At 42.8% G+C, this 12,455-nt stretch overlaps 1 protein-coding gene and 1 pseudogene across 2 annotated transcripts in view; both read right to left on the minus strand.

Annotated features, from left to right (window-relative positions):
- ACSS2 (acyl-CoA synthetase short chain family member 2) overlaps positions 1-9,866 on the minus strand; it is a 51,468-nt gene extending 41,602 nt beyond the window's left edge. The window contains exons 1-2 of one of the 2 annotated variants that reach the window (XM_043604688.1): positions 9,491-9,866; positions 3,921-4,116 (exon numbers count right to left, since the gene is read on the minus strand). In XM_043604688.1, coding sequence (XP_043460623.1) covers positions 3,921-4,116; positions 9,491-9,674 — 380 coding nt within the window. In that variant the 5' untranslated portion in view covers positions 9,675-9,866. The remainder of the gene's footprint in view (positions 1-3,920; positions 4,117-9,490) is intronic. The other variant, XM_043604687.1, reaches the window with a different exon arrangement.
- Positions 6,206-9,303, minus strand: LOC122466880 (annotated as a pseudogene).
- Positions 9,867-12,455: the final 2,589 nt, after the last annotated feature.

The raw sequence follows: 12,455 nt of genomic DNA on the forward strand, positions 1-12,455 counted from the left end.
ACACACACACAGCATGAATAAAAATTAGAGCAGGAAGAAGGTGGACTCCAAAACAAAACACTTTGGGGGAAAAAAGAGGACTTCATAGAATAAATGATATGATAGAGAGTTTGAAAAATACGGAGTATAAGATAAAGACAAATAATGCAAGAAAAATGGCAGGCAATTTTTAACTTCAGAGAAAACAAAAATCTGAATATAAAAGGAAATGCAGGGGCACCTGTATGGCTCAGTTGGTTAAACATTAGACTCTTGGTTTCAGCTCACGTCATGACCTCATGGTTCCTGAGATTGAGCTCTGCATCCAGCTCTGGGCTGGTAGCACAGAGCCTGCTTGGGATTCTCTTTCTCTCTCTTTCTCTCTCTTTCTCTCTCTCTCTCCCCAACCTCTTTCTGCCCCTCCTCCACTTCTGCTTTCTCTCTCTCTCTCTCAAAATAAACAAATAAACTTCAAAAGAAAAAAAAGGAAATGCAATCATAAAATATTACTCTTATGTAAACATTGTGTTTAAATTAACTAAAAAGCAGAGCTAGATAGATGAGAGAATGAAGTTGGAGGAATATACAAGAACACAATTCTCATCTATCATAATAGGAAGTCACAATTCCTAAAGTATGTTGTATAAGCATACTACTTAAAACTATGGAGGTAGAGCACCTGGGTGGCTCAGTTGATTAAGCACCTGACATTTTTTTTTTTTTTTTTTGAGAGAGTGCGAGTGCACAGGCAAGGGAGGGGCACAGAGAGAGGGGGGAGAGAGAGAATCCCAAGCAGGCTCCATGCTGCCAGTGCACAGCCCAAACCAGGGCTCAATCCCACCAACTGTGAGCTCATGACCTGAGCCAAAATTGAGAGTTGGATGCTTAAATGATTGAGCCACCCAGGCTCCCCTGAGCATCTGACTCTTGACTTTGGCTGAGGTCAAGATCCCAGGATCGTGAGATTGAGCTCCACTTATGGAGCCTGCTTGAAATTCTCTCTCTCCCTCTATCCTTCTCCCCTACTTGTACTCTCAAATAAATAAATAAATAAATAAATAAATAAATAAATAAATAAGGAGGTTTTAAGAGAAGTAACCACATCTGGCATATTTGCACTTTACTTTTTTATAACAAATGTGACTTATTTGTAGCTTGGTTTTACTTTATTGTTAACATAAAATAATTGAATAATAATGGCCCACATGGTACTTGTCTCCCACTCCTCTATCCCTATATCCATAATACTTAACATACGACTATCCAACATCTTTAAAAATTCTTGTTGATTGAGCGACCAATGTAAAAATGGGATGAAGAGAGGCGCCTGGGTGGCTCAGTCGGTTAAGTGGCCGACTTCGGCTCAGGTCATGATCTTGCGGTCCGTGAGTTCGAGCCCCGCATTGGGCTCTGTGCGGACAGCTCAGAGCCTGGAGCCTGTTTCAGATTCTGTGTCTCCCTCTCTCTGACCCTCCCCCGTTCATGCTTTGTCTCTCTCTGTCTCAAAAATAAACGTTAAAAAAAAAATGGGATGAAGATATCTTGTTATGGAATTATAGAATTTTGCACTAGAAGCAAATTTAGAAATTATATAATCCAATGCCTCTCAAATTGGTGTTCCATGAAATACTGCTTCTTGTAATGTTAATAGCATGCTGCAGAAAGTGGGGCTCAAATAAATTTGGGTAATCCCGTGCAAAAAATTTAATCAGGTGTTTTTACTATAGTTCTTGGAGGCTTTACTATGTTAATACACATTGGGAATCCCAGAAAGGTAATTTATTATGTAGTGTTTCTCAGATTCATTTGTTTCATGAATTAAGCCCCTGCTACTATCTCTAGTAATGAGTGGTTTCTGGAGCATTCTTTGGAAAACACTGATCTAGTCAACTCCTCTCATTTTACAAGTAGGAAAAGAGACTCTCTAGAGCCTGTTCAGGTCTGGATGGCAGGGGAACTAGAAAGAAGGGCTTCAGGATTCTGGAGCAGTCTCCAGTGATTGAACAACTGTGGCCTAAGTTCTCTCAGTCTTTCATCATGCACTTGAATTATTTCAAACAGTGAACAACATCAGACACAAGCCTCTCCTTTACAGATCTTTAAAGATTTTCTGATCCCTAAGGAACCCAGGAAGTGAACCCAAGTGTCAAATGGAGCTCAAGCCATAAAGTCCAAGGGCAGAAGCTAAAGGAAGTCTCAATAAAAGACTGAGTTTCAGTGGCAAAGTAACCCTAAATTGAGCAATAGCAATGTGAATAGACCACTCACATTTATACAGTTTTTTTCCAATAAGTAAATAAATGCTTTCACAACATCATCTCACTTGAGATGAGAAAGATGGGGTAGAATTACGATCCTCATTTTATGGAAGAGGAAAGGGACTCTCACAGAGTTAAATGCCTTGTCTGTGGTCATATAGCAAGTGAATGGCAGAGTTGGGCTCATTTTAGGGCATTAGGGCTCTTATTAATACATCACAAACTGGGCAAATTTTGACTGAATACCCATTAACTCTTCCATGAAACATCCAAACTACTCCTATTGGCTCACTTAAAAAAGAATAGATCAATTCTCAAAATGCTCATGGTGGTGGCAGAATCAACACCCCAATTATTGGAACTTCAAGGTCCTATTTGGGTTCAGTGTAGTAATACCACCTATAAGCTATGTTGCTAGAAGGAAGGGGTCTTAAAAAGTTCCCACTAAGAAGGCAACATCATCTAGTGTTACCATCAAGGAGTCAAACAGACTTGAGTTTGAGTCCTGGCTCTACCACTTACTTATAAGCCCTATGATTTTATTCACTATATAACCCTCTGTTATTCACTTCTTCACCTATATCGCACAGCTGCTAAAAAGCTAATGTTAAGAGTTAGAAGCATAGCATGGTGTCATGGTTATGAGTATAAACTCTATAACTGTCCTAACTGGGTTTGAATCTCAGTCCTACTTCTAACTAGCTGTATGACTTCAGATAAGTCACTTAACATCTCAGAATTTCAGTTTTCACATATGTAAAATGAGGAAAACAGTGCATTCTTGGTTGTCAGCATCAAATGAGATAATATTTGTTAAGCACTTGAGCATAGTGTCTGATACTTTTGGGGAATGTCATCAAAAAGATGTGACCTCCAATCTACCTGATTGACCCTTCCAGCAGTGGGAGGCTTCTTACCCCTTCCCATGTCCTTGGAATGTGGGTTCCACTTGCCTTTCCTGCTCAAGGACATAGCCTTGAGATGTGATGATGTAGTACTGAAAACACCTGCATGTTACTAAGCCTACTTAGGACCTCTACACACTTTTAAGATTTGGAGGGTGAGTACAGTGTTCCGTTTGTCTTGCTGCTGTCCAAGACAAGCTTTGTATGTAAGTTCTCTTTGTTCATTAAAACTGCCACCTACGAACCTGGAATGGCTGCCTCTTTCTTCAGTCTCTCCTTACCCTCTGCTTATGGGGGGGAGGAGGGGGACGGTTTCAGATTATACCTGGGAAACTCCGGGAAGGACTGCAAACCAACAGGTATTATAGTTCACCCAAAGATGATAACAACAATGGTAGTGAAAATCCCAATATCCACACTTTCCTCCCAAAGCAAAATGAGAAAGATTGCTACTCAGTCCTATTCACTTCCATTTACCCTCCCCTCTCTTTCCTCTCCAACTACAAGCCAAGAATGCCAGACTAGAAGTCAGGACACCTGGCTCTGAATGTCAATTCTGTCACATACTAGTTATGTGATTTCAGTGAAGTCACTTAACTTACTTGAGGTATTTTTCCTCATCTGAGATTAAATTAGCAATACTTTACTTACTCTCCTAGGTTGTTGCAAGGATCAAATGAATTAATAGATTTTAAAGTACTTTGCGAACTATGAAACACTATAAAATTTGAGTGGTGACTTTTTATCTGTCACAGGCTTCAAGATAGATGTTTTTTACCAGTAAAAAGCAACTTTATCGCCAAGTTTTTTCTCATGGACAATTCGATCCAGTACGTTGTAGCAGATGTTGGTAGTTGCTCCTTTCATCCACTCGATGAAGATTTTTCCTTTAGTCACATCAAAATTGTACTGGAGGAATGGGCCAGGACATGAGGTCTTCCAGTAAAATTCCTTGGCAATGTCTCCCCAAAACTCTGCAGCAGAAAGGGAAACCAAGACGTCACCAAATTTCTCAGACATATTTATCCTCAGATGGCTTACCAGTCTATGACACGAACAAGTCACAACTTCTCTGCCCTATACTCTAGGACCCACAACGGAGGTCCTTCCTTTACCTGTCTAATTTTTATCACCTACTACTTTCCTAACCTACCTTCTATTCCCATGAGCTGAATCTTGACTCAAATTTCTTCCTTCTCTCAAAACTGCCACTCCGTTTTTTACCATCTATTCAAATCATAGCCACACAATGCCTAGCACAATCAGTAATTTAACAAATTAAGTAGTGAAAGGAAGAAATCCTTTACCCACAGAGCCTTCCATAATATCTTTCTCCTAATTTGTTCATTCATTCACTTTCAGCAATTATTTAATGAGCATCTCCTCCTATTACATCTTGACCAAGTGTTACTTGCTATGAGTCAGATGTTGCTTTAAACTCTTTATATGTATTATCTTATTTAGTCTCTACCACAACCATAAGAGGTAGGCCTTGTTTTCATTCTCATTTTATTGATTTGAAAAATCAAGGCTTACCAAATGTCCATTGACTGATGATGGATAAAAAAGACGTGGTATATATACATAATATATAATGGGTGCTGGGTATGAAGGAGGGCACTTGTTATGATAAGCATTGGATTTTGTATGTAACTAATGAATCACTGAATTCTACTCCTGAAACCAATATTGCACTGTATGTTAACTAACTAGAATTTAAATAAACATTTGAAAAGAAAAAAAAAATGAAAATCAAGGCTCAGAGAAGTTAAATAACTTACTCTAGGTTATATAGTTACTAAGTCAAGATGTGAACTGCCCAGAGGAAGACATTTTTGCTAAAATCTAAAAGAGAACAGGAGTTTTTCTCCACTTCCCTACCAGGAAACAGGGCCATGAGATAGAAAGGAACCAAGGGTATATGTTAAGAGGAACTCCCTGGGGCTGAAGCACTGAGAGTAAGAGAAAGAGTAGCAGAAATTAATTCATAAACTGGGCAGATCATGCGATCCTTCTGGGCATGATAAGGAATTTGATATTATCCTAAAGAAGAATGGAAAGCCATTGTAAGATTTTAAGGAGAGAGACATGAACAGATTAATAATCTTAATATATTTGCCTGCTACTCCATAGAAAATGTATTCAACAGGTAAAACATGTAATGTCAGAGCACTTAGGATATTGTCAGTACAGGGTCAGGAGCTAGAAGGAAGAGACACACTTAGAAACATAACAGTGAAAGGAAATTTAGAGATTATTATCCCCATTTCACCAATAACAAACCAAATTCATAGAGGTAAAGTGATTTGCTCAAGGTTATGTGATTCAGTTTACACAATCTAGGTGGAAAGATAAGACTAACACATGAAATACTGTTGAACATGCAAAACGATATAGTTGAAAGCTAAATCATATGGTGTACAACTTGCAAACAATTTAAGAAATCCAAATAATTTTTAAAAAAGATAAATCCAATGTCAGATGGCTCTGTAAAAGAGATACTCTTATATGATAATAGCATTATAAGAAATTGTCACAATGTTACTGGATAACAGGAAAATGACTGACGAGAGCCATAAAATTTTTTGTACCTTTAAACATCTGCTAACTTAATTTTGGGAAGCACACTACAAGAAAAAATTCCAAAGGAAAAAAAAAAGTGATTGCTAAAGAGATGTTTGTAGTAACACTATTTATAACAATGAAACTGGAAACAACCCAAGAGCCTAATAATTAAAAAAAAAAAAAAAAGCTGATGAAAACTAGTAATACTAGTAGTAATACAACAGAATACTAAATGGCCACTAAACAGAGGGCAAATGGGAACTGGCATTTTAGCAAATGGCCATTCCTGTACCAGGCACTGGACCAATCTTATTGAATCTATTTGTGTGTGTGTGTGTATGTGTGTGTGTTTTTAAGATTTTATTTTTAAGAAATCTCTGTATCCAATGTGGAGCTTGAACTCACAACCCTCAGATCAAGACTCACTCGGTGCCCCTCACTGAATTTTTTTTTCATATTAAAACACTCATAATTGAAGTATTTTTATTTTGTGTACAATGAGTGAGCATTAAGGTAGGTGTCCTGGATATCTGCGGTTAAGGTAGGTATCTTGGATGACCCACTCATGGTAGTTTACTCAATCCAATTTAATACAGCCTGTATCCTCTGCATACTGATGGAAACACTGGCGGCACATACTGAGGCTGTTTCCCTGATCAGACTGTGGCGATTTGAGCAGACATGGCAAGAATAAAAACCCTGGCCAAACTTCCTCAAATGGCCCAGTAGAGCTACTGGTGATCTATCTTCTCTCTCCAATGCAGCAAAATGAGACAAAAGGATTCACTGAATGTTTATACAGCCCTATTAAGTATATATTAACTACCCTAATTTTATAGATGAGAAAAACAAAGCTCAGAAAACATAGGAACTCTCCCAAGGAAACACACAGCTAGAAACCAGTATACACAATCACATCTGTTGTTACAACTACATTGAATACATGTATATACTCAAAAATATTTTTAAGTGATAATAGTAGGCACAGGTTATATAAAACTATTTATGAACCCCATTTATGTATATCAATAAGGATGAGGAAAACTGAGTTTTGGGACACTTGGGTGGCTCAGTCAGTTAAGCGTTCGACTTTTGATTTTGGCTCAAGTCATGATCTCACGGTTTGTGGGTTCAAGCCCTGTGCTGATAGTGTGGAGCCTGCTTGAGATTCTCTCTCTCTGTGCCCCTCCCCCCTTGCACTCGCTCACCCACACGCACTCTCTCTCTTCCCCCGCCTTAAAATTAATAAATAAACTTTAAAAAAATAAAAAGAAAACTTGAGTTTTATGATCACTTAGTTTTGTTTTGGGAGGGGTTTGTTTTTATTTGGTGGAAGTATTGAAATCTGGATGCTTCATTGGCATGCATTCTTTTTTTTTTTTTAAGTTTATTTATTTATTTGGGGTGACAGAGAGAGAGAGGGGGAGACAGAGAATCCCAAGTAGGCTCTGTGCTGACAATACATCGTGGAGTTCTAACTCACGAACTGTGAGATCACGACCTGAACTGAAATCGAGAGTCAGATGCTTAACTGACTGAGCCACCCAGGCACCCCACCATTAGCATGCATTCTAAATATGAAAGTTCAGAAGAGGAAAAGATGAGCATGGACTAGATGATCAGGGAATGTTGTGTGGAACTGGTGGGTTTGACTAGATAGAGAAGAGCAGAAGGAAATGGGCAAAGGCAAGGAGATGGGAAATAAACCTTTGTGTAATCAGTATATCAGTGAGAATGACTGGTCTATAATAAGGGGTGTGGTAAGGAATAGCGGGAAATAAGAATAGAGAGGTAAGGTGTAGCTAGTTATCCAGACCTTGAGTAAACGGCAATTTCAAATTTTTATTTGAAATTGGAGGAAATAGGGAACTACTGAAAGTTTTTGAAGCGACATATGAAAGCAATGTTTCCAGAATCTCAATCTAATAGTGTTTATTTTAGATAATTCTACCAGAGAGATTGGTGGGTGAGACCAGGGGACGGGAGAACCAATTAGGAGGCTGCTTCCTTGAATTAAAAGGTACTGTGGGAATGGAAGAAAAGGTAAGCAGAGATATTTTGAAGAGTATTTAACAGAATTTGGTGAAAGGCAGACTGTGGGGTCAGGGAAGAGGAAGACTATAGCTATCAGGAGTATAGGTTCTGTAGTCAAGACTACCTTAGATCAAATCCCAGATCCACTGCTATGCAGCTTTATGGCCTCATGCAAGTTAGTTAATCTCTCTACACTTCAGTTTTCTTCTCTGCATAATGGGGATAACAGTCTACATCAAATCAAACTGGATTTGTGCTCAGTAAGCAGTAAGCAATCTTTACTGCTTACTGATAGATAAAGAGATAGAAAAGATCCATCTATAGTTGATAGATAGATCTTATTATAGAAGAAGATGATGAAAGAGATTTAGTTTGGGATAGTGGTACTGACAGGGATTAGAAAATTAAGGGGAGAGCAGTTTGGGGAGGGAAAATTGGTAAATCCCAGACACAGTCATGTTAAATATGGTGTAACATCAAGGTATGAGAATAAAATGGTCTACAGATCTATGAAATCTGGGACCAGAGCGTAAGTGGGATCCTGGGCACAGGGCTAAATATATAGAAGTTATTATTGTGGAAATAGATAGAAAACAGATGCACTCATGATGGGGGAAAAAATAGAAGAAAGAGAAGTGAAAAGAGGTCTGAGGATTCAAACTTGAACACTGCCTGTGTAGCAGTCAACCACCCTACACTTGATTCAATCTTGTCTTGCATTACTCAGTAATCCCTTGGCCCACGTTGTTCTTATTATCACACTAACCACCATTTACTGAATGCCAACTGTGCTTCAGGCACTCTATCATGCACTTATCACCTGCTTTAGACCTCAAACAAACGTAGGAGGCAAGTATTATTATCAGCATCCTACGGACGAAGAAAAGGAATCTTAGGTTTAAAACTCTGCTTAAGACCTCACAGTGAATGAATGGTAGATTTGGGGGTGGTCTGATTCATTGCCCAGGCTTATCCCACTGCCAAACATAATGCTGCCCTCCCAACGTTGGTACAGTTTTGACCCCTTACCCAGACTGAGGGCAAGGGCAAAGAATTTTCCATACACATTCTTAAAGACATGGGACTTTCTATCAGAATTTCTGAGTTATTACAATCCCAGCCCGATTTTTTTTTTAAACTGCATCTTAGTGACTTGTTCGGTCTTACATTGCGTAATTGCCGCTGGAATTTATGAAATATGAAAAACAGATCTGGGACTCCGTTACTAATGTGGGGGGCCCCCAGGACGGGAACGAGACCCTTTACTAACCAACTGTGGAGACTAAGTCACAGGGTAAAGGTGTCAGGAGGCAAAAGCTGAGTTGGCATGAAACGGAGCAAAGAAAGTTCTGTAGCTCTCCTCCCCTCGAGGCGCCCCCTCGCCTCTGCGAACCTCAGGAACTCAGACCTTCACTCGCCTCAAGGAAGCCCCAACTCCTCACGAAATCCCCAAGTCGCCAAGGAACTCCCTGGTTCCTAGGAAACCTCATCACAGAACCCTCCTCATCACAGAACCCTTCTCCCTACAGAACTCCCATATCCTCCCGGAACTTCTTTTCCATCTCCTCAAAGAACCTGTCTCTTCATGAATCCTTCAACCTCCCAAGAGAAAACCCAACTCCGCCAGGGACCCCGATCTCCTCACGTAATCCCCGTCCCCCACGCCTCGTGCCCAATTTCTCACTCTTCTGCAACCCCCCACTTCTCTCCTCACTGACCCCACCCAGGGCCGCCCGGGCCCGGCCTCACCTCGCGGCTCCTCCACAGAGCGCCGGTGCAGCTCGCGGTAGCGCTGCAGCGAAGAGACGTGCGCTGAACGGCTGACCTCGGGCGGCGGAGACCAACTCCGCACCCGGCTCCGGGGTCCAGACTCCTCCCGCTCCCGGCTCCCGCTCCCGCTCCCGCTCCGGCCCCGCTCCTCCGGAAGCCCCATAGCGTCAAGTTCCGAGCGCCGTAGCAGCCTTTGCGGGTAGCTTCTCGCGCCCAGGAGAGGAAAACAGGCTGGCCCGGGGGCGGTGCCTTACGGGAGGAGAGGCCTGGCCGGCGGAGGCGTGGCTTAAGCAGCCTCGGCGGATGGCGGCCCGGAGGGGCGGAGCCATGCTCGATGGGGTCAAAACGAATGTTAGCAGTGACACGGGTTGGGAAAAGTCGAGTATTGCTTGGGGGTAGGGGCGGAGCCGACTGCGGAAGGGGTGGAGCCACAGGGGAGGAGCTGAAGGGGCGGGGCGCGTGACAAGAGAGGTTGGCATCTTGCAGTGACAGAGGAGGGGAGGGGCCAGACGTGACAGTAGAGGAGGTGGGCCCTCTCCTGTCATGGAGTGACAGGGAGTGGCGAGCCTGGAGGTGACAAGAGAGGAGACTGAATCATGGAGTGACCACAGTGGGGTGGGGTCTTGGAGTGACAGATGAGAAGTTGGGTTAGGGCGGGGCTCGAGCGGGAAAGAGCTGGGCAACCGAAAGGAGTTGGATCTGGCCCATAATGGAGGCACCCCGTGATCTGATTGCACAAGCCCGTCACTCCACCGATTTGGAAAGCCAGGTGGAATAGGGTCCTTTCCGGGTGGCACTGTTCTCCTCTGAGAACTATCCCCCAATTCTGAGTAAACCACTCCCCTCTGTCCCCAGGAAAAAGTCCTCCCAAGACGTTGAGGGCTCGGCCTGGGGACAGGATGCCCTCTCTGCTAACCTTGGGGCCAGCTCAGAATTTTCTCCCACCTCTGAAGATATGTCTTCACTCTCCCTGCCTCCACAAATTCCCATATAGATCACAAGTACAAGACGCAAGTGAAGACTAGGAGGTGCTTTTAGGTCTTTGCTAATAAACACATCTCCTCATTATGCAAATAATGAACTCAGGGAAAGGAAATAATTTGTGCAAGGTCACAGAGAAAACAACAACCAGGTTAGGACCAAACCTAGGTCTCCTGACTCCCCTTCATCAGGCTGAAGGTAATGCTTGTAAAACACTAAAGTCTATGCAAAATAGGAAAACTCACCCTTCTTTCCTTCCCAATCTTTTTACTTCACCAAGAAACCCCTCCTACTTGTCACAACTGGGCTCAATTACCTCTGACTTCCCTCCATCCCTTCTACTACAGAAAGGAGAGGCCAGACAAGACCCTCTATCTCCCACCTGCACTCACCACCAAGAAGGGCCCTCCCCACCCATCAGTTCACAGAATGGCTGTCAAGGTAGGAAGGATCCTTAGATATCTAACTCCAAGGGTGATTCTGAGGGTCAAAATGGGCAGCCCCCACCCCATGAAGCCTACACAGGGCTTGTGACCCCACTTGGCCCAGGCTATCTTCCCATCTTCTCCTTTGTTCTTTGTCCAGCTAACCACAAGCCCAGAACACCCTAAATTGAAAAAACAAAAACTCCCCACCACCAGACCTATGATCCAGAGCCTATTCAATCCTAAAGTGAGAGTCTCAGGGCTACCTGAAAGGGTACAAACCTCATGGAATGGATATGGACCCCACTGAGGAGACAGATAATTCATCAAGAAGGCATTGGCTGCACTGAAAAGGCACACACACTTTACTGAAGGTACTCCATTAAGGGAGCACAGATTTGCTGAGGGATCTCAGATCTCACTGAAGGGCTGTGGACCCTGCAAATAGGACATAAAATGCATTGAAGTTCTCTGATTCTATTGAGGGGACATGGACTTCCTCCTAGGAGATAGAGAAGATATAGGTTTTACTAAGGAGACATAGACTCCACTGAGAGGACTCAAACCCCACTAAGGGGCCTCTCACAACACTGAGGAAATGGACACCACTAAGGGATCACAGACCTCACTTAGTGGAGACTACAAGGGGGATCAGACTTCCCTGAAGCATCACAAGCCCTACAGACCTCACTGAGGAGATACGAACCTCTCTGTAGGAAGGAAGGCACACGCAATGGGCACACATTCCTAGTATAGACAGTCATCTCTTCCCCTCCCTCCCTCCTCAGCCCCCAGTTCTCTTTTCTCTCCAAGCCCTTCTCCTAAGTCCTAAAGCTGTTCTCAATACACTGATGTCCTCTGCTGTCTAAATATGGCACTGCAGCTGCTGGTCCCACAGCAGTTTTTCAAATAGTCCTGGTTTTTATCTCTGAGCCTGGATCCTGGGGTTGAGGAAGGAGAGGGTGTGTCCCCAGGGGCTTCACCAGCACCCCCCTCCCTCTTGTTTGTGGGCTGTGTAATGGAAGTTTAAAAAAATTTTTTTTTCAACGTTTATTTATTTTTGGGACAGAGAGAGACAGAGCATGAACGGGGGAGGGGCAGAGAGAGAGAGGGAGACAGAGAATCGGAAACAGGCTCCAGGCTCCGGGCCATCAGCCCAGAGCCTGACGCGGGGCTCGAACTCCCAGACCGCGAGATCGTGACCTGGCTGAAGTCGGACGCCCAACCGACTGCGCCACCCAGGCGCCCCTGTGTAATGGAAGTTTAGAAAAGAGGCCTCATAAGAGAGAGAACTTCCCTCCCCCATCCTTAGAGATGGGGTAGTAATGCAAACTATAGTGTAGTCAGAACTCTTCAGGGTAGGAAGAGGATGGATTGGGTTGGATGGGATGAGAATTCAAGAAATTAAGGAAATAATCACAATAATCATAGTTATGACATTTATTAAGTGCCACGTCCTATACTAAGCATTTTCTGACATGTTAATCTTCACAGCCATCTGAGATGAATACTGTTATTCTATTTTACAGATGAGGAAA

Source organism: Prionailurus bengalensis, chromosome A3 (genome assembly GCF_016509475.1).
Source record: "Prionailurus bengalensis isolate Pbe53 chromosome A3, Fcat_Pben_1.1_paternal_pri, whole genome shotgun sequence".
NCBI lineage: Eukaryota > Metazoa > Chordata > Mammalia > Carnivora > Felidae > Prionailurus > Prionailurus bengalensis.